The sequence below is a fragment of the Hyla sarda genome, chromosome 5 (assembly GCF_029499605.1).
Source record: "Hyla sarda isolate aHylSar1 chromosome 5, aHylSar1.hap1, whole genome shotgun sequence".
NCBI lineage: Eukaryota > Metazoa > Chordata > Amphibia > Anura > Hylidae > Hyla > Hyla sarda.
The window spans coordinates 116208848-116232357 of NC_079193.1; the positions used below are offsets into that span (position 1 = coordinate 116208848).

General features: G+C 42.6%; 1 protein-coding gene across 4 annotated transcripts in view; it reads right to left on the bottom strand.

The window, feature by feature from the left end:
• The window catches only part of TRIO (trio Rho guanine nucleotide exchange factor), a 748009-nt gene that overhangs the window by 150653 nt on the left and 573846 nt on the right, over positions 1 to 23510 (bottom strand). For all 4 annotated transcript variants that reach the window (XM_056520137.1, XM_056520140.1, XM_056520138.1 and 1 more), the window contains exon 43: positions 7080 to 7149. In XM_056520137.1, the coding sequence (XP_056376112.1) occupies positions 7080 to 7149 (70 nt within the window). The remainder of the gene's footprint in view (positions 1 to 7079; positions 7150 to 23510) is intronic.

Sequence of the window (23510 nt, forward strand, 5' to 3'; positions counted from 1 at the left end):
CAAAAGAAACTAAACCCCTCAAGAGGTACAGTAAGCCGCAGGGATGTGGAAATCCTATCGCCCGACGCCCGGGACATGTAGTCACGGGTGCCGGGCAGGTGAATTTTTCATAGATTTAGCCCTGTATCGGGCAAGTTGAGACAGACCGACTTACCCTTATTTTTCTTTAATTCCGGTGTGAGGCGCAGGAGCCGATGCAAGTCTTCACCTCACATTGACCCTCAGGGTATATGGAGGGGCGGCGGACCCCAGCTGATTTCATTAGCCGGGGGCCGCTGCTCAGGGCCCCCCCAGCCGGCATTTCTGCCTGTCTACATAATTGTCGCTGGGAGCAGATTTGCAGACGTGCGCTGCGCAGGCACAAGTCTGCTCTTAGCCCCTGAGGTGCTGGTGTGAGGTAAAAAAAAAATCAAACCCATGAAAAATTCGGACCGAGGAGCGAGGGCAGTGCCCGAGGTCCTCACATCTGCAGGAGATAATTAAGCCTCGCCCCCTGATCCCCCTCCTCCCGGAGGATGGAGAGCACAGCTCTGCATAATAGAAGAAGACAGGGGGAGAATGAGGACATACACAGGTCCTCCCCTCCACTGCTCTGTCTACACAGGACCTCACTTATGTGGAGGTTTCAAGTTTTCACGGGGGAAAATACTGAGCAGGGGGAGGGGAGAGGACGTGTGTGTGAAGGAGACATACTGCACGGGCTGGGGATTTCACCTCACACCGGCTCAGGTGAGGAGGCCGAGCATGCAGGCGGCGGGAAGGGTGGTTGTATATGTATGTAATGTATGATTTGGGGGGTGTATCAGCGGCGGGTGTATGTATGATGTGTGCATATGTATGGTATATGTGTCGTGTATATATGATGTGTGTATGTGTATGGTGTCTGTGTGATGTGTGTATGTAATGTATGATGTGGGGTGGGCAGTGGCGGGTGTATGTATGATGTGTGCATGTGTGTGGTATGAGTATGTGTATATATGATGTGTGTATGGTGTATGTGTGATGTATGTATGTAATGTATGATGTGGGGGGGCAGCGGCAGGTGTATGTATGTGTGCATATGTATGGTGTATATTCATGGTTTGAGTGCATGTGTATATATGATGTGTGTATGTAATGTATGATGTGGGGGGGGCAGCGGCGGGTGTATGTATATGTGTACGTATGATATGTGTATGCATGTATGTTTTGTACAGGGGCAGACTGACCAGTGCTGCCGCCAGTTGTGCTATCTAATTTTTTAAGTTTATTTTTAGTGGCTTCTGGCCACTCGCACTATATTGCACCACCAGAATCCCGCCCTTCATACTCACCCGCCGGCCAAGAGCCCCACGGATGCACGCAAACACGCCCGAACCAAAACTACAACTTCCAGCATGTTGCACCATAACCTAAACTGTAGAACTATAAAGTGCAACATGCTGGAAGTTGTAGTTCTGGTTTAGGTCAGCTGCAGAGCCATAGGCTGCATCAGGACATGCTGGGTGTTGTAGTTACTAACTGCAATTCTCAGTATTCCTTGACACAGCCTATGGCTCTGCAGCTGACACGAACCAAAACTACAACTCCCAGCATGTTACAAAATAACCTTAACTGGACTACTATACAGTGCAACATGCTGCAACACCCGCACAACCATAGGCTGTATCAGGGCATGCTGGGTGTTGTAGTTATCTAGTAACTTAATGCAACGTAATGACACATAAATTAGAGTAAATAAAATGCACCACACAAACTGGAGAAACAGAACCCCCCCCCCCAGTAACACAGCGTTGTTCAGTGTTTTCCAATCAAAAGACTCCTATGAAGTCCCTATGAAGACTGAAAAATAGTGATTAAAATATTTTAAGAAGTGAGTATATATGTGAATAAGCCCCTTTCCTAATAAAAGTTCCAATGATAAATGGTTCCGATAAAAACTACAGATCACGGCACATAAGATTACCCTCATACATCTCTGTATATGGAAAAATTGGAGTTATAGGGGTCAGATGGGGGGGGGGGGGGGGGGTGAAATTTTCTGGGCTTGCCTCGGGTGTACAAGGAGCTAGCTACAGCTCTCCCACCGCTAATAGCCCGGCATGCTGCGTTCACCATGGCCGGCTATTAAACCATTAGATCACCGCTGTCTAAGTTGACAGCAATGTCTTATGGAATCTTATAACCATCCCTGGTGGTCTAGTGGGGTGGATCGTACTATTTTGGTTGAAATTATTTTATCTACCAGGACAAGTGGATTTTCTTGAGGGACAAGTAGATTGTGTTCCGCTTTAGTCCCTTGAACAAGTAGTTTTTTTTTTTATTTCCACATCCCTGAAGCCTTAACACCCCACAGGTGTTTGACGACTTTTCGTTAAAGTTGGATGTCTAAATGACATTTTTTTTTTTCACTAAAATGCTGGTTTTCCCCAAAATTTTACATTTTTACAAGGGATAATAGTAGAAAATGCGCCCCAAAATTTGTAACCCCATCTCTTCAGAGTATGAAAATACCCCATGTGTAGACGTCAAGTGCACTGCGGAGCGCTCAATACTCAGAAGAGAAAGTCACATTTGGCTTTTGGAAAGCAAATTTTGCTGAAATGCTTTTTGGGGGACATGTCCCACTTAGGAATCCCCTATGGTGTCAGGACAGCAAAAAAAAAAAAAAAAAAACCACATGGCATACTATTTTGGAAACTACACCCCTCAAGGAACGTAACAAGGGGTACAGTGAGCCTTAACACCCCACAGGTGTTTGACGACTTTTCATTAAAGTTGGATGTGCTAATGATTTTTTTAATTTTTCCGCGTACAGGCCGGTATGAGGGCTCATTTTTTGCACCGTGTTATGAAGTTTTTATCGGAACCATTTTTGCATTGATTGGACTTTTTGATCGCTTTTTATTCATTTTCTCATGATATAGGAAGTGACCAAAAATACGCTATTTTGGACTGACATTTTTTGACCGTGCGATTTAATTAACAATATATTTTTATAGTTCGGACATTTTCGCATATACCACATATGTTTACTTTTATTTAAACAGTTTTTTTTTATGGGAAAAGGGGGGGTAATTCAAACTTTTATTAAGGAAGGGGTTAAATGACATTTGTTAACTTCCCCCCCCCCCCCCCCCCCCCCCCACTTTTTTTTTGCAGTGCTCATAGGTGGAATGATGAGCAGTGGGGTGGAATGATGAGCAGTGGGGGGGGGGGGAATGATAAGCAGTGGGGCGGGAATGATGAGCAGTGGGGCGGGAATGATGAGCAGTGGGGCGGGAATGATGAGCAGGGGGGCGGGAATGATGAGCAGGGGGGCGGGAATGATGAGCAGGGGGGGGGGGAATGATGAGCAGGGGGGGGGGGGGAATGATAGGGGGGGGGAATGATAGGGGGGGGGAATGATAGGGGGGGGGGAATGATGAGCGGGGGGGAAAGATGAGCAGGGGGGGAAAGATGAGCAGGGGGGGAAAGATGAGCAGGGGGGGAAAGATGAGCAGGGGGGGAAAGATGAGCAGGGGAAAACATGGGAAAGAGGCAGGAAGGTTAATATGGCACAGGGGCTGATAAAAGGGGGAGGAAGGAGAGGGAGGCAAACTGAGGATCAAGGGAATCAAAGTTGGGGGGATGATAAGGAATATAGTAATTTATTTTACATTAATTTTTCCCCCTCAAATTTTCCTGTGAAAATGAGGGTGCGTGTTATATGCCAGTGCGTGTTATATGCCCCCCCCTCACATTCAGCAGGACATCCATGTGTCCTGAAAGATCTTTTCGGGACACAAGGATGTCCCGGTTACCTTTCTTCGGCCCCAGGGTAACTTTAAAAATGCAGGGGCCGCCAGGAGGTAGCGCACGCAGGGACATCATTGACGTCCTGTGCGTGCGCCCGTAGGAGCAGAGCAGCGAGGATGCACGCATGGTAAGTTACCTACACATCATCTTCAGTGCTCCGACCACCACTCCTCCGGTCCCGGGACCTACTGCTATGGCCCCTAGGCCATAGCAGTAGATCATGATCCCGGACCAGAGGAGTGGTGGTCGGAGCACTGAAGTGGGGGCAGTACACAGACATACAGTCTCCAGCCATACACTGTATATGGTTGGAGGCTGTATGTCTGTGGGGGACACTGACAACGTAATGTGGGGGGACTACAACCTAATGCGGGGGAACTGCAACCTACTGTGGGGGAACTGTCACGCCCCCTCCCATAGACTTGCATTGAGGGGGCAGGGCGTGACGTCACACTGGGGCGGAGTTGTAACGTCACGATCTTCCGTTCCCGCGGTCGGGAGCCAGAACCTCCAGCGCTGCTGGTGGCAGGTAGCCGGTGGGTGCTGCATGCTATATTGCGGGGTTCCCCAGCAGCGGGACCCCCGCGATCAGACATCTTATCCCCTATCCTTTGGATAGGGGCAAAGATGTCTAGGCGTGGAGTGCCCCTTTAAGGACCAGGGGAGGACTAAGGCTAAGTTTCCAGAGAAGGCAAAAGCACAAGAAAAAAATGCCAAAAAATTACCATAACACAGGTGCCCATCATAATGAAGTGCTCCGTCTTCCAGGCAGCCTTAATCTGGCCCTAGCCGTAGCACAGTTTCCCCACATTAGGTAGCGCAGCTCAGTGGAAGGGAAGGGGGACTGTCTGGGGGGGGGGGTGTGCCCATCATAATGAAGTGCTCCGTCTTCCAGGCAGCCTTAATCTGGCCCTGGCCGTAGCACAGTTTCCCCACATTAGGTAGCGCGGAACAGTTTCCCCACATTATGTAGCCTTAGCACAGATTCCCCACATTAGGTAGCCTTAGCACAGATTCCCCACATTAGGTAGCCTTAGAACAGATTTCCCACATTACGTAGCCTTAGCACAGATTCCCCACATTAGGTAGCCTTACCACAGATTCCCCACATTAGGTAGCTGTAGCACAGATTCCCCACCTGGACGGCGCTACTTACATATGCCTGTAAGTGACGTCATCGCATGTGCTGCGCAGGATGTCGGCTTCAGTGCACGGTGCTTGCGATGAGGTCACTCACCATGCGCACCTCTGCCAGGAAGTCCCCGCAGGCTGATGTAAGTAGCAATTTAGTGACTGGTACCAAGTCCCGTGTAGCAGTGTTTGCCGAAGTGTGTGAAGTCTTCCGGCATTTAACCATGCTTGCCCGAAGATGGGCTAAATGCCTGAAGAAATCACCTGTCCGGCGCCCAGTACTGCATGTCCCGGGCGTCGGGCGATACAAATTCCACATCCCTGGTGCGGGGTCTCAAACTCCAGGCCTGGTGTAGACAAACCCTCATTTTATAGATCACACGCCTTTGCTTAGACTGCAGTGGCCAAAATTGGGCACAATAGGTGCAGCAGAGGAAGCACAGGGGCTTGGTTGCCTGTGTAATCAAGCTGAAAGCACAAATACTGTCCTTGTCCCAGAATATGAATCTTAAAGCTGGGGCTGACTATAAGTCTGATGATGCAGCAACCCAGCACCATGCACATGAGACGTCAATGGAGCACTGTTTTCTGTGAGGCTTCAACCATGCCTGGGAGATCTGGCAACTTGTTAAGGTTTTTTCCTTTTTTGGAAATTCCATAAGAGATAGCAAATACATCTATTAGTCTTTAAAAAATGACTAAGAATTTGCCAATCAATGGATAAGTTAGCAAGTCTCATGTATAACTAATAAATATGCTACTATAAAAGAGGGGGCCTACAGTTTGAATAATTTTAGACAACTTAGTAAAAGATGAGCTTTAGAGTATGCTTACACATAGTGGATATGCTGCAGATTGTGTATCCAGATGTGAGCACAGAAACTTCATAGTATATTACAGTAGCAGCAAAATGAGGATATTGTAATAAATAAAAAAAATCTGTAGTATCATTTCAAATCTTTCTGCAGCCATTCACCCGCACTATCCTGTTGGAACAGGCTGGTAGTGCGGGTGACACTGATAATAATGATACCTATTACCTATCCTCGATCTGTGTCCCTGTTCACTTGTTATCCTCCTTATTCGGGCAGCAGGCTTGGTGCATGGACGGCGCTCAAGGAGCACACTGACGTCACCACAACAATCGTGATGTCAGCGTGTTCCTGGAGCACCACCTGCGCACTCAGCCTGATGACCGAATCAGAAACATAATTGGCAAATGGAACGACGGATCGGTGCTAGGTAAGTATCATTAATGTCAGTGTCACCCACACTACCAGCCAGTACCAACAGGTAAGTATGGGTGACAATGATGACTGATACCCTTTAAAATAAAAAGGGGACTTTATCTGGCAGTTTGTAATGAAATTATTTCCCTGCACGCCCCCATGATAATGAAGTACTAACAGTATGATGGTTATTTAAATACATGTCTTATTGTGAATGTATTCTACATAAAAATGCAACAAATAACGTTTTATGGCAGGAGGAAATGTAGCAAAAGAAGTGCAGGAGAAGATGCACCAGAAAAGTCGAACGTGGTTTATAAACTGTGGCCCTCCTCCAGATGTTGCAAAACAACATGGGTTACCATATGGAATGTTGTCTGGGCAAGTTGGGAGTTGTAGCTTTAAAACATCTCGAGGACCACAGTTTGGAGACCACTGGTCTAAAGCAACAAATTACATTTCTAAGGCTAGAGTAACATATATGTAGCGTCCGGCTCCGGCAAAACTGGGTGGAAATTGCCACAACTGATGCCAGAAGTGCATCAGTTGGCATCAGTTGTGCATCATCTGGCATCCATTGTTTGTGATCGCCAGACGGTGGAACGCAGCAAAATGCATTCCCCGTCTGTGCTGGTCCGGCTCGTCCAATCATCCGGCGTCCAAACTGAGACGCCGGATGATTGTGAACTGTCCCATTCAAATTAATATGATCAGTTCTTGCTTAATTTTCCCTCCGCTGCACTTTCTGCAGCGCCAGAGGGAAAAGCTAACTGTCAACGCATATGTGTAACGGATGCCTAAGCTTGTTTTTTACAGCTCTTTTGGAAATTAAAAGTTTCAAGTTCTCTTCTTTTTCCTTGTACCAGTTTTAAAACATCTCCTTCAACATGTTTATTCACAAATATTATTGCAAAATTGCTATACTGATTTCATTACACTTACATGTTTCACAATTAAAGGTGCTAGCCTTTCTGGCTCTCCCAAACATTTTTCTAGTTCTCCAATAAAGAACCTGCAGGAAAGCAAAACATTGCTGATTAACCATTACACACTTTAGCCCTGGTAAACACCACTTACAATTTCTAGCGAATATGCACAAATATTTATACATTTTTAAAACAAATGAACTAGTTAATTTAAAATAATAATTCTTATCCATGTTGAGTATCCTATAGAACATAGTCTGTACACTTAAGAACAAACAAAATATACACCTACCTTCTTTCAATATAGAAAAAACATTATACATACTATCAGAAATTCATTCTATAAACTATTAACTGCCTCTTTAAAATGTAAAGAAACACTGTTAAGGCTGTGTTCACATCTGCTTCAGAGGTTTTGTTAGAGTCACAAGAGGCTGCATTACTTTGGTAATATAAGGAATTTAAGGACAGTAACGTGACAGACTCCATTTAAGTCATAATATCTGTTAGTGGCTGGCATTTGAGGCATCTGGCACCCCCATTATTTTAGTTGTTATGATTTTACCATGGAGACAAACAATGAAAACATCAATACAGATTTTTTTCTACTTAAAAGGGGTATTCCAGGATTTTTTTTATTTGACTATGCTACAGGGGCTGTAAAGTTAGTGTAATTCATAATATAGTGTCTGTACCTGTGTGTGACTGTTTTCTAACAATTCTTCTGAGATTTTCACTCCAATATTTATTTTTACCAGCATACAAAATGACTGTTATCTCAGAATTTTCCCAGCTTGCAATGCGGCCGAGACGTGACCTCACTAGTCAGCTGATGACAGGAAGCCTGTCTGTTTCAATGGGTGGAGGGATCACTTGGTGGGAGAGGGATCAATCTGCAACTAATGCTACAGCTGTAGGCACCCTGATTGAAAACCACAGGTCTTTTGATGGATGCAGCTCATTTATGGTTCAATGGGTGGGGTGGCTGATGTGTGGGAGGGAGGAAAATGGAATTGTGGGATTTGTAGTCAAAAAAGGAATTACCAGTGAGCAAAAAGCTAGCCACAGTGTTATGGTAATCTCACAAAATAGCCATTTAGCCCCAAGACAAGCGCAGATCCTTCCTAAGCATGTCCATTACTGTCAGGAAGGTATGTACTTAAATCACCTTATGGTGGATAACCCCTTTAACCCTTTAATGATGCAGGACGTATATTTACATCCTGCGCCGGCTCCCGTGATATGAAGCAGGGTCGCGCTGCGACCCCGCATCACATCGCATCGGTCCCGGCGCTCATCAACGGCCGGGACCCGCGGCTAATACCACACATCGCCGATCGTGGCAATGTGCGGTATTAACCCTTTAGAAGCGGCGGTCAAAGCTGACCGCCGCTTCTAAAGCAAAAGTGAAAGTATCCCGGCTAGTCAATCGGGCTGTTCGGCATCCCGAACAGCTTGCAGGACACCGGGAGGGCCCTTACCTGCCTCCTCGGTGTCCGATCGACGAATGACTGCTCCGAGCCTGAGATCCAGGCAGGAGCAGTCAAGCGCCGATAACACTGATCACAGGCGTGTTAATACACGCCTGTGATCAGGATGAGAGATCAGTGTGTGCAGTGTTATAGGTCCCTATGGGACCTATAACACTGCAAAAAAAAAAAGTTAAAAAAAGTGTTAATAAAGGTCATTTAACCCCTTCCCTAATAAAAGTTTGAATCACCCCCCTTTTCCCATAAAAAAAAAATAAAAAAGTGTAAATAAAAATAAACATGTGGTATCGCCGCGTGCGTAAATGTCCGAACTATAAAAAATATATAATTAATTAAACCGCACGGTCAATGGCGTACGCGCAAAACAATTCCAAAGTCCAAAAAAGCGTATTTTGGTCACTTTTTATACCATTAAAAAAATGAATAAAAAGTGATCAAAAAGTTCGATCAAAACAAAAATCATACCGATAAAAACTTCAGATCACGGCGCAAAAAATTTGCCCTCATACCGCCCTGTACGTGGAAAAATAAAAAAGTTATAGGGGTCAGAAGAGGACATTTTTAAACGTATAAATTTTCCTGCATGTAGTTATGATTTTTTCCAGAAGTACGACAAAATCAAACCTATATAAGTAGGGTATCATTTTAACCGTATGGACCTACAGAATAATGATACGGTGTCATTTTTACCGAAATATGCACTGCGTAGAAACGGAAGCCCCCAAAAGTTACAAAATTGCGTTTTTTCTTCGATTTTGTTGCACAATGATTTTTTTTTCCGTTTCGTCGTGAATTTTTGGGTAAAATGACTGATTTCACTGCAAAGTAGAATTGGTGACGCAAAAAATAAGCCATAATATGGATTTTTAGGTGGAAAATTGAGAGGGTTATGATTTTTAAAAGGTAAGGAGGAAAAAACGAAAGTGCAAAAACTGAAAAACCCTGAGTCCTTAAGGTGTTAATCTCTTAAGTGTCTCATACATTTTGACAGTTGACATCTGTGAGACCCCCGCCACTCAGTACAACAAGTGGGGATAAGCGTACAGTAATGTGCTTCACTCCTCAGGCTTGTAACAAATCAAAAGTACTTCTTTAAAATGACGATGGAGCATTTGAAAAAAATAAAAAGTTGCGGAGGGGCACTCTTAGTGCTGTTACCATTGGTAGATGTACACAATGGCCCTCATTTACTAAGAGTGGAGTGTAGGTTTCTTTGTGTGTTTTAATTTCCTACAATTTATTTTCCTCTGTATTTACTAAGGTTTCCCTACATTTTCCACTTTCCCTACATTTTGCTTTTTTTTTTACACCTGCTCTGATTGTCGGGTTTTCCTCAACTCAAATCCACCACATTTTATGTGGAAACCTTAGTAAATATGTTGGATTTTTGTGAAAATGTCGGAAACACGCCCCTTTTCAGAGAAAAATATACACCTACCTTCTTTCAATATAGAAAAAACATTATACATACTATCAGAAATTCATTCTATGAACTATTAACTATTTCCCAGCAGCCACGCCCCTTTTCCTGGTTTTCTTAGCAAATCTGGCGCAGACAGAATTTCTGGCGCAATGCGACAGAATCTGGCGCACAACCCGACAAAATATGTCGGGTTTGCAATAGTAAATGAGGGCCATTGTATCAAGTACAGGTTATCTGCTCACCTTGCTGGGTAGCGCTAGGAGCACAACACCAACTACCGCAGGTAGAATTGCTAGTAGTGTCAAGCCGCAGCCTGCACCCTGCCATGGTACCCCGATCTGGAGATGCTCAGAAGAGGAACAAAGACAATGCAGGCACTCTGTGATGCTCCACAAGAAAGCTTGATACTTCATGATGCTGTGAACGGGCACCCGAAGTATGGGAGAACTATCAAGTACACTTAAGCGTTACTGGAAGAGCCCACAGGTGCACAGCCACCGGGCCATCACTGCATTGCATACCTGTGGACTTTTCCAGTGAGACCCTTATCTAATCGTTCTAATATAACGTGGGTCCACCAGGACAGCGTTAAAAAGTAACAAGCTTTCTTGTGGAGCATAATAGAGTACCTTCATTGTCTTCACTTTTGAAATGACAGGGACACTAAAGAATTGAGAGGTATAATGTAAATAAAAAATAAGATTTTGTAAAATTTGGAGACTGGAGGGTTTCTTTTTTACCTTCTTTTTACTCAGTTCATTACAACAATATCAAATCTGTATATGTATGTGTATATAAATGATAGATATATATATATATATATATATATATTATATAACTTTACTAGTTGTTAAAAATGTAAATTTTTTTTTACGTTTAAGTTCTGACTAGAGTAAATTTTGACGCCAAATTTCATTTTAGTTACATCGTTTGTACAGTTGAAAAAAAAGTTGTAGTTTTGCAACAGCTGGATGTCCCCCCCCAATGAGAACGTACAGGCTACACTCACATGGGCGGAGGTTTACAGTAAGTATCCGCCTGCAAGTTTGAGCTGCGGCAAATTTTCTGCCGAAGCTCAAACTGCCAGCGAGAAACTACTGTGAACCCCCGGCCGTGTGACTGTACCCTAAAAACACTACACTACACTAACACAAAATAAAAAGTAAAAAACACTACATATACACATAACCCTACACAGCCCCCCTCCCCTCCCCAATAAAAAACGTCTGGTACGCCACTGTTTCCAAAACGGAGCCTCCAGCTGTTGCAAAACAACTACTCCCAGTATTACCAGACAGCCACTGACTGTCAAGGCACCCTGTTTGGGAATCATTGGCGTAGAATACCCCTATGTCCACCCCTATGCAAGTCCCTAATTTAGGCCTCAAATGAGCATGGCGCTCTCACTTTGGAGCCCTGTCATATTTCAAGGCAACAGTTTAGGGTCACATATGGGGTATCGCTGTACTCGGGAGAAATTGTGTTACAAATTTTGGGGGGTATTTTCTGCTTTTACCCTTTTTAAAATGTAAAATTTTTGGAAAACAAGCATTTTAGGTCAAATTATTATTATTTTTTTTTACATTTGCAAAAGTCATGTAACACCTGTGGGGTATTATGGCTCACTTTATCCCATGTTACATTCCCCGAGGGGTCTAGTTTCCAAAATGGTATGCCATGTGTTTTTTGTTTTTTTTTGCTGTTTTGACACCCTAGGGGCTTCCGAAAGGTAACATGCCCCTAAAAAACCATTCCCCACCGCTAGCCCCTATAGTGGGGCTCCTTCCCTTCTGAGCCCTCTACTGCGCCCGCCGAACACTTTACATAGACATATGAGGTATGTGCTTACTCGAGAGAAATTGGGCTACAAACACAAGTAAACATTTTCTCCTTTTACCACTTGCAAAAATTCTAAAATTGGGTCTACAAGAACATGCGAGTGTAAAAAAATGAAGATTTTGAATTTTCTCCTTCACTTTGCTGCTATTCCTGTGAAACACCTAAAGGGTTAAAACACTGACTGAATGTCATTTTGAATACTTTGGGGGGTGCAGTTTTTATAATGGGGTTATTTGTGGGGTATTTCTAATATGAAGACCCTTCAAATCCACTTCAAAACTGAACTGGTCCCTGAAAAATATTGAGTTTGAAAATTTTGTGAAAAATTGGAAAATTGCTGCTGAACTTTGAAGCCCTCTGATGTCTTCCAAAAGTAAAAACTCATCAATTTTATGATGCAAACATAAAGTAGACATATTGTATATGTGAATAAAATTTTTTTTTATTTGTAATATACATTTTCCTTACAAGCAGAAAGCTTCAAAGTTAGAAACATGCAAAAGTTTTAAATTTTTCATCAAATTTTGGGATTTTTCACCAAGAAAGGATGCAAGTTACCAAAAATTTTTACCACTAAGTTAAAGTAGAATATGTCACGAAAAAACAATCTCGGAATCAGAATGATAACTAAAAGCATTCCAGAGTTATTAATGTTTAAAGTGACAAAGGTCAGATGTGCAAAAAATGCTCTGGTCCTTAAGGCCAAAATGGGCTTGGTCCTTAAGGGGTTAAGGATGCAGGTGCATGCACGCTTGGTGCATGCACCTTATTAGCAGCCATCCAGACACATTGCCTAGGGGGTCCTGAATCCCCCCCCCCCCCTCTCCTATTCTGTTCCCAATCCCAATGCTTCCGAGCCAATCGGGTCTCTGGTGACCCGGTGCCAACAGGAGTTAAGTAATCTAAAAGGAAAACAGAAGGCGCTCCATGTGCAGGATCAGCAGGTCAGGCCCATAGGGAGGGGGAGTAGATCTATCCCACGCCGCTTACCAGAGTTGGTTGTGTGCACACACACAACAATGGGAAGCGCCTGAAAGTAAATGTGTCCTTAGCCGCAGCCCTCCTTAGAAACGATAGATAGGCAGTTGGACCGTAATGGTAGGAGATGTCGGCGCTGGATGAAGGAACCTGAAGGAGTGCAGCATAAAATCAAGGCAGGTTTATTGGATGCAATGCGTTTCGCTGCGCATGCGCAGCTTTATCAGGCTGCGCATTCGCATGCGCAGCGAAACGCGTTGCATCCAATAAACCTGCCTTGATTTTATGCTGCACTCCTCCTGGTTCCTTCATCCAGCGCTGACATCTCCTACCATTACGATCCAACTGCTTATCTAACAGGAGGAGTTAAGTGGTACTGATGCCACTGACTGACCAATCACACTCCTGCTGGAGTTTGACTGACAGCATCCGCTCTGCCCCTAGTTCGAGGGAGAGAGAAGATGCACATCGGCGGCAGAAGAGGGGGATCGGCGCAAGAAGAGGGAGATCACCAGCGGGACTGCCCCCCACAACAGCAGCCCTGGCTAAGGTGAGAGAAACAGTGGAGGATAGGTAGGGATAGCATTGTGCAGGGAAATACTGAGTTAGGTAACAGAGTCTAACTAAGTGTTTCCCTACCAGTGTGCCTCCAGCTGTTGCAAAACCTCCCAGCATGCACGGTTTTGTCTGTGAATCCTGGGAGTTGTAGTTTTGCAACAGCAAGAGGCACACTGGTGGGGAAACACTGAGTTAGGGTGCGTTACCTGCAGATCAGTAATTTTTTACTGATCCGGAGGTTTTGTTTTTAAATGACACTTCCCAACACTTTGTTTTTCTTTTTAGTCTCCCCCCCACGCCCCCCCCCCCCAAAAAAAAATAAAAAAGTACAGGGTACATTTACATGGGCGGGTTTACAGCGAGTTTCCTGCAGCAGATAACATTGACTGCAATGGAGTCTACTGTGGAAAATTTGCCGCTACTTAAACTAACAGCGGGAAACCCGTTGCTAACCTGAACGTGTGACCCTAAAAGCACTACACTATTACCTGGAGGGAAGTATGTACCAAACAGCGAGCCTTCAATTGTTGCAAAACTACAACTCCCAGCATGGCTTTCATTTTGATTGTCCAGTTGGAGTTTTGCAACAGCTGGAAGTTTACTGTTTGGCAAACAAAGCCGTAGGGTATTTTCGGTGAAGGAGGCATGTCATTCTTGCCTCAAACTTTACCGTATGGCTAAGATAATGGCTCACCTCTTAGTAGCTTCAGCGGCTTCATATGACAATCACAGAAATATACATCACCTATAGAGGATGCGTATATTTCTGCGACTTAACGTGTTGCAAAATCGGCTCTAAAGTTGCATGTGAAAAGGATGTCCCCCCGCAAGACCCTCATAATCCCTGCAACTGTTCACCACCTCTGTGCAAATCCCTAATTTTAGCCTCAAATGCACATGGTGCTCTAACTCCAGAACCCTGTCATATTTGAAGGCAACAGTGTAGGGCCATACATGGGGTATTTCCGTACTTGGTATAAATTGTGTTTGAAATTTTGTGAAAAGGAAAAATGAGGGGGCTACATCAGCATGTTAGTGTAAAACAAAATTCAAATTTTTACACTAACATGAAGGTGTTGCCCCATATTTTTCATTTTCGCAAGAGGTAAAAAGACCCCTAAAATTTAAAACACACCTTCTCCTGAGTACGGAAATACCACATATGCGGATGTTAAGTGCTCTGCGGGCGCACAACATGGCTCAGGAGTGAGATAGCACCATGTACTTTTGAGGCCTAAATTAGTGTTTTGCATTGTAATTGCTGATAGTTGTAGTTTTTTCTGACAAACGCAAAAAATTACACCCACATGTAATTTTGGAAACTACACCCCTCAAGGAATATAACAAGGAGTGCAGTAAGCAGTAACACCCCGTAGAATTTTGAAACAGGGGTCTATAGATATGAAGAAAAAAAAAAAAACGACTATATTCACATCCCACTGTTCCAAAAATCTGTCAAATGCCAGTGGGGTGTAAATGCTCATTGCACCCCTTGTTTCACTCCTTAATGGGTGTAGTTTCCTAAATGGTGTCACATGTGGTGGGGTTTCCACTGTTCGGGTACCATGGGGGCTTTATAAATGTGACATGGCTTACAAAAACTATTCCAAATGGCACCCTGCCGTGTGCCCCCCAAAGCACGTTATGTCTACATGTGGGGTATTTCCAGATTCAGGAGAAATTTGGTAACACATTCTCTGTTAACCCCTTGCAGGAATGAAAAATGAGGGGTTACACCAGCATTTTAGTGTAAAAATTCAAATTTTGTTTTTTCGACCTACTTCAACAAAAAATTGTCAAACAACTGGGGGGTGTTAATACTCACTAAACACCTTGTTAGGTTCCTTGAGGGGTATAGTTTTCAAAATGGGCCTCGTAAAGGCGAAACGGCCCCCAAATTCCACCCAAATCCAGCATTCCAAAGTCAAAATTCCAAAGTCCACACAACAAGTGTCTTCCACATATGGGGTATTTCCAGACTCAGGGGAAACTGGGTCACGAATTTTGTGGTGCATTTTCTCCATTTACCGCTTGTAAAAATTAAAATCTTGGGGCTACAAACAACATGTTTGTGTAAAAATAGAGATTTTGACTTTTTTACCTCCATTTTGCTGCTATTCCTGTGAAATGCCTTAGTTAACTGAATGTCAATTTGAATACTATGAAGGGTGCACTTTTTATAATCTGGTAATTTATGGGGAATTTCTAACACGAAAGCCCCTCAAATCCACTTTAAACTGAACTGGTCCAGATTTTGAGATTTTCGTGAAAAATTGCTGCTAAACTTTGAAGCCCTCTAATGTCTTTAACCCCTTGGGGACCTTAAGGGACCTTAAGGACCAGAGCATTTTATGCTAATCTGACCACTGTCACTTTAAACATTAATAACTGTGGGATGCTTTTACTTTTGAATTTGATTCAGAGAATGTTTTTTCCTGACATATTCTACTTTGTGTTAGTGGTAAATTTTCGTCGATACTTGCATAATTTCTTGGTGAAAAATTCAAAAATGCCATGAATATTTAGCATTTTTCTAACTTTGAAGCACTCTGCTTGCGTGTAAGGACATACCAAATACATTATATTGATTAACATATAAAATATGTCTACTTCATGTTGGCATCATAACGTTGACAGTTTTTTACTTTTTGAAGACATTAGAGGGCTTCAAAATATAGCAGCAATTTTCCAAATTAGTTAATAATTATGAAAACTGCACCCCTCAACGTATTCAAAATGATATTCAGAAAGTTTGTTAACCCTTTCGATGTTTCACAGGAATAACAGCAAAGTTGAGGTGAACATTCTAAATCTTCATTTTTTTACACTAACATGTTCTTGTAGACCCATTTTTTCAAATTTTTTTTTTACAAGGGGTAAAAGGCCCCCAAAATTTGTAACCCAATTTCTCTTGAGTAAGGATGCCCCATATGTGGATGTAAAAGGGGGCATTTATAAAAGCATTTACCCATTTTTTCTTTCATATAATTGTCACAGAAAAGTCGCCACTATGCAATTTTCTGTGCAACAATCATCACTAAGAGCAAGAAACGCAAGAAAATTGATTTTGGCTTATGAAAGCAAATTTTAGCAGTAGTAAGAGACTTATAAAATGCCACTGTCTCTAAAAAGTCGCTAAAGAGGAAAACTTTGCTTACACTTACTCCAGCACATTCCTGGCTTACTAAAATGACTCACATCCTCTAAAATGAATTGTCCTCTTTTATTAAAGGTATTTAGATTTTTAGGATGAAAGTGTGTTATAACTACATTATTAATTTTTAATGCATACTTTTGTGCACTGTGTGATTTTATTTGAAAGTTTTTTTTTCCCTTTATTCTTTGGACACTGATTACCATAATCAACCTCTTCTACTCAAGCCAATTCAAATCTTTGCTAGTCACAACGTTATTTAAACTTATTTCTAAAATAAAAAGAATAATGACAAAAAACGCATATGAGAACCTTTTTTAATCACTTAAAACTAAAAATAGCTTTGCCAAATTTCACACTATGATGAAAGCAAACAAGACATATAATTCTGTAATATTTAAAGGGTACTCTCATCAAAAAAACTTTTGATATATTATAGATTAATGTATGCAGAATAACTTTACAATTGCATGTTATTAAAAAATATGCTTCTTTCTATTTAATTTTCCACTTTGAAGAAATTACCACTAGGGGTCTCCCTACCAGTCCTGGCAGCAAGCATTTCAGACTCATGCTGGATTCCTAAACACTACGAGCTGCCAGTCTGCTTTGTTCAACAAGGAGAACACTCAGAGCTGCCAGCCTGCTTTGTTCACAGCCTGTTTGGCTGTGAACAAAGCAGGCTGGCAGCTCTGAGTGTTTAGGACTCCTGCATGAGTCAGAAATGCTTGCTGACAGGACTGATCAGGAAAAATACAATAGAAAGAAGCATATTTTTCATTAACATGCTATTGGAAAGTTATTCAACATTCATTAATCTAAAATATATCAAAAGTTTATTTGATGAGAGGTACCCTTTAATTGAATTGCCATTGCTAAATGAAACAAACATTAAGCACTAGGTTGGGAAATGTGTTTCGATTTTGACCTCTTACCAGCTACTTGGGCCATCCCAACGGGTTAGGCAACGCAGGATGATTTTCAGCACCAGAAACAAGTGAGGACAGCAAAGAAACCCCTCTTTACCTAACGCAGGAACAGCAGATCAATCTCTGGCGCTTACATCATAGGTTTTGCTTACGTGAGGGGATTTTCCCGCTTTTGCTCACTGCACATTGTAAATGCTCACTGCACCCCTTGTTACATTCTGTGAGGAGTGTAGTTTTCGAAATGTGGTAACATGTGGGTGTTTTTGCGTTTATGTCAGAAGCGCTGTAACCATCAGCCACCCCTGTGCACCAGTTTAGGCCTCAAATGTACATGGTGCGCTCTAACTCCTGAGCCCTTTAGTGCACCCACAGAGCATTTTACACCCACATATGGGGTATTTCTGTACTAAAGGAGAATTTGCTTTACAAATTTTGCCGGTCTTTTTTTCTTCCCTTTACCTCTTATGCAAATGAAAAGTATAGGGGGCAACACCAGCATGTTAGTGTAATAAATTAAATTTTTTTTACACTAACATGCTGGTGTAGACCCCAACTTTACCTTTTCATAAGGGGTAAAAGGAGAAAAAGCCCCCAAAATTTGTAGCGCATTTTCTCCCAAGTACAGAGATACCCCATGTGGGGCCATAAACTGTTGCCTTGAAATATGACAGGGCTCAGGAGTGAGAGAGCGCCATGCGCATTTGAGGCCTAAATTAAAGACTTGCATAAGGACCTCCGCCACCAAAAAAAAATACCCTACGGCAGTGTTTCCCAAACGGGGTGCCTCCAGCTGTTGCAAAACTCTTAGCATGCCTGGACAGTCAATTGCTGTCTGGCAATGCTGGGAGGAGTTGTTTTGAAACGCCTGGAGGCTCCATTTAGGCAACAGTGCCGTATGTGTCGTTTTTCAATTTTATTGGGTGGGGGGGTGGGTTGGGGGGTTGAGGGTAACTGTGTAGGGGTATATGTAGTGTTTTACTCTATTTTGTGTTAGTGTAATGTATGTTTTTAGGGTACATTCACATGGACGGGGGTTCACAGCGAGCTTCCCGCTGGGAGTTTGAGGTGCAGCGGAAACTCACTATAAACCCCTGCCCGTGTGAATGTACCCTGTACCTCCAGCTGTTGCAAAAATACAACTCACAGCATGCGTGATCTGTCAGTGCATGCTGGGAGTATGAGTTTTGCAACAGCTGGAGGCACAAGGGTTGGGATAGAGATCCTAACTCCGTGTTTCCCCATCAGTGTGTCACCAGCTGTTGCAAAACTACAACTCCCAGCATGGATGGTCTGTCAGTGCCTGCTGGAAGTTGTAGTTATGCAACAGCTGGAGGGGCACAGATCGGAGACCACTGTATAGTGGTCTCCAAACTGTGGCCCTACAGATGTTGCAAAATTACAACTCCCAGCATGCCCAGACTGTCCAGGCATGCTGGAAGTTGTAGTTCTGCAACATCTGGAGAGCCAAAGGCTGCCTGGGCATGCTGGGAGTTGTAGTTTTGAAGCTGTGGCCTACACGCCCCATCCATGCTGCAGATTTATTGTGACCCGATAGGTGGTGTTTGGCTTTTATACAAGGAACAGGGAAGAATAAAAAGCTTGTCAGCTCTAGCAAGATGAACTACTCAGCTTCTGGCAGGAGCTAACAGGAGCTCAATACATGGATAAAATGTAAGTAAACTATATTGGGCATTTATATAATTTTCCTTTGCATTCATATTCACAAACATTTTTTGGCACTGACTTCTTTAAGAAAAACCTCTGCATTCTTGCGATTGGGTCATAAAAATGAAGAGACCCCCTTCCTGGAGACTTTTGAAATGGACACGTCAAGCTTTTGAGGATGATCCCAATTTGTGGTTACTGACTCTGCAAAAAGGATACTTCCTCTTGATGGCTTTTGGAAAAAAAAAGTTTTTTTGTTAGAGTTTTCCCATTTATTCAAAATAACTTTGGATACAGTTTTATGGACTGGGAAGACTCTACATTTGTATCTAACCCCTGAAACATTATATACTAAATGGATCTGGCTCTTTTTGTTCCTCCAAATTCATGGATGAATAGACCACCTTAATTAAGTGGTCAGTATTTTCATAGTACAAAAAGTGGTTTTCCTGAAGTATTGTCCTCCGACTCTTCCCCTGAATCTGATGAACCTGCTTTCACAATACCCTCCTTCTCCGAACCTGATGCCACTTGAGTCAAGGATAGGTTAACTGTTACTGGATTGGAAACTACATTAGTAGCTGGGGAAGTCGGGTTGGTATCAGTGACTAAAGGGTTTGCAGCAGCAGTTAACCCCTAAATAGATGCCTGTATCTCTTTCCTAATGAGATCCTGAATGGATGCCAGAAGAGATGGGACCAGGGATGGGAGATAAGCAGAAATCAATTTAGAAATGCAAGCTGCATAGGCAGCTTTTTCATACTCGGGGGGTTCATTTTTCTTTACAAACATTTCAATCCCTGTTTTGTATTTTATCTTTTGGCTGCCTTTTTAGGTGCATCATCATGCTGCAAAAACTAACTAAAAAGTCCCCAATTAGAAAAAATATGCAAAATTAATACACTCACCCAGGTCCCATGACTTTCTCAAGGTACCATAGATAAAATCTTGGCAGACGGGTCAGATGGAGCTAACTTCACATTTTTACCACTGGTACCCATGCTAAGACAGAGAAAACAACTCTCCTGAACCTGGAACAGACTTAATAACTGGCCAGCTAACAAATAGGAGGCAGGTGGCAGAAAAAAGGCTCTTTTTAAATCTGCCGCTTCCTATGTGTCTAAGGCTAGGCGTGTGAGGTCACTTCCGGCACCACTGACCTCCACACTCCTCACTCACCGCCATCTTCTACCGAAAACATGTATTTTTCTAATGCGGCTACACTTACTTGTGCCGCCCAGGATGCCCCTGTACCCAGTCTTGTGAGACAGAGACCTCAGGCCATAAAATCTTTTATCACTAGAAGCAGAGGGGAGTGGCTGGAAATTTGAAGAAAAAAAAAAAATGAGGTGTGAGCCAGGCTAGAAGCCCCAACCGGGATCCATATGGGGATCTCCTAGCCACTTCACCCAAGGGGTCCCAGCTTCTTTGAGAATCCCCCAGCCACATTAGAAATCCTATGGAGCCCCCTGAGACAGGGCTTCCCTCTAGGCTTCCTTTAGGGACAGGAAACCATTTTATTTTCCAAGCTTTCCTGTCCTTAGGGGCGGAGTCCATTGCAGGTGAAGAGAATTTTTTTTTTTTGCTGTAATCTATAGACCCCCACCCTAACATCACTGAGGAGATAGATGTTCAATTGCAATAAGTAGAACGGGCTGCACGAGTGGGTACAGTTGTAATAATGGGAGATTTTAACTACCCAAATATTAATTGGGGTAAGGGTTTGGCTAAAATTGCAAACAGTACATTTCTTAATTTATAGCAGAATAAATGGGCCAGTTTGTGGAGTACCCAAAAAGAAGTAATGCGCTGTTAAATGTGGTCATTTTTAACAGTCCAGAGTTGGTTGGAAAATAAGAGTCCTTTAGGATTAGTTACTTTTCGCTTAGAGGGATTATCGGGGGACCTAAAAAAAAAAAAAACACAAAGCACTCGAGTGCATTCGGGTCCTCTTCAGCCCACTGCTCCTTCAGTCTTTTCTGCCAAGAGGGTGTGGCTTGCTGTTAGGTCTTCATAAAGAGCTTGGCTTGATAAGCTATGATAAAGAGGCATGTGACTTGCTTGGACGATGCTAGAAAGGGGCATGGCTTATCTGTATGATGCCAGAAAGGGCCATGGCTTACAAGACGACGATTGTGAAAGCCAGTACTAAGTGTCACATAATATTTGTCTTGGGCAGGGATGGGGGGTGGAGACCAAGTGGAAAGAGTATGGCAAATCAAATTTATTATTTTTATTCCGGCTGCCCAGGCATGTAAGCATCAATAAAAAAAATTGTCGGAGTTCTTCTTTAAGAATACACAATTAAGACCCAAATCCCACATGACTGACAGCTGATGTTTTATTATGTTGGCAAAACATGACAAGCATTTACAAATACAAAAGTCAACTTTAGCCTTTAAAAATTACAAGGAGCTTAATAAAATCGGAAAAAGTTAATAAAAGCAGCAAAAATTTAAAATGAAGAGGTAGGTGGTCAAAGAGTGCAAAACTAATTCAACATCAATTTTTTTAAATGTATAAATGGAAAAACAACAAGGTCAGAGCATGTAGGACTCCGAAAGGAAGGCAATATGAAGCTATTCACTAGGAATAAAGAGACCGCAAACCTACTTAATGGGTTCTCCTTATACAAAAAAAAGGAGAGAAAAGCTTATGTAGGTGGTTCCAGTGATAGTAGCACATCATGTTATGTACTGTACTGGCTTAATGTAGATCTGGTCCAAGAGCAATTCAACAAAGTGAATGCAAACACAGCTCGAGGACCAGATTGATTTAATCCAAGAATGCTTAGAGAACTTTAAGTAATTTCTGTACCTTTGTTCATAATATTTAGACATTTTCTGGTGACTGGTATTGCGCTGGGGGATTAGTGCAAGGAAAATCCCAGGGGGAAACAAACTGGTAAGCTTATAGGAGCAGCCCCACCTCCATAATCATTTTTAAATTGAAGGACATGTAAAGTTATACACTTTCGCAAATATATATATAATTTTCAAATTTGCCTCCTTTTCACACCAAGGTTTAGTTTTTGGTTCACTTTTGTATAACCTATCTATTAATGATATAAAGGATGAGATTAAACGTAAAATCTTTGTAGCACTAAATAGTATATGGAACATGTGCATACTTTCCAAGCTGACTTTGCTGACACATTCTATGTTTATCTGAGAATAACCATTTGGCCCATCTAGTCTGCCCAATTTTCTGACTTATATGATCTTATATGAAGGATAGCCTTATGGTTATCCCATGCATGCTTAAACTCCTTCACTGTATTTGCAGCTACCACTTCTGCAGGAAGGCTATTCCATGCATCTAATATTCTCTAAGTAATATAATACTTCCTGATATTACTGCCTAAATCTTTGCCCCTCTCATTTAAAACTATGTCCTCTTGTGGTAGTTTTTCTTCTTTTAAATATGCTCTACTCCTTTACTGTGTTGATTCCCTTTATGTATTTGAAAGTTTCTATCATACCCCCTCTGTCTCTTCTTTCTTCCAAGCTATACAATAAGGTCATTTAACCTTTCCTGGTAAGTTTTATCCTGCAATCCATGTACCAGTTTAGTAGCTCTTCTAGGAACTCTGTTCAAAGTATCTAAATCCTTCTGGAGATACAGTCTTCAGTGCTGTGCACAATACTCCAAATGAGGTCTCACCATTGCTCTGTACAGCAACATTAACACTTCCCCTTTTCTTCTGCCAATTTCTCTCTTTATACACCCAAGCATTCGGCTAGCATTTCCTGCTGACCAATTACATTGTCCCCCTACTTAATTTCTCCATTTGTGAATACTTAAATGGGCAGTGTACGATCAAAAAACTTTTAATATGTTGTTACTGATGAAAATTAAAGACCTTTAGTCATATGGTTGTTTAACCCAAAGAGGACGCAGGGCGTACATGTACGCCCTGGGCGACTGGGACTTAATACGTACAGGTACGTCCTGGTGCGCTAAGTTTTACCATGGCTATGAAGCGAGCGCAGGAGCTGCACTCGCATTGTAGACTTAGTCCCGGCTGCTATCAGCAGCCAGGGACCTACCGGTAATGGTGGACATCAGTGATCTCGCTGACGTTCGCCATTAACCCCTCAGATACCAGGATCAATACTGAGCAAGGCATCTGCAGCAATTTCGGTGACTGGTCTTATTGCCCACAGCATGCCCAAGGAAATCAGATTAGACAAGATGGCGGCCATCGCAGACCAGAGAAGAAGTTTGGCAGTTATACTGATCAGTGCTATGCGTAGCATTAATTGCAATAAAAAATCCCCTGTGGGGACATAAGCGTTATAAAAAAATAAAACGTTTTAATAAAAGGGAATAAACCCCTTCCCCAATTAAAATAAAATTCCCCTCTTTTTTTAAATGGGAAAAGTAGTAAAAAATAAATCAACATATTTGG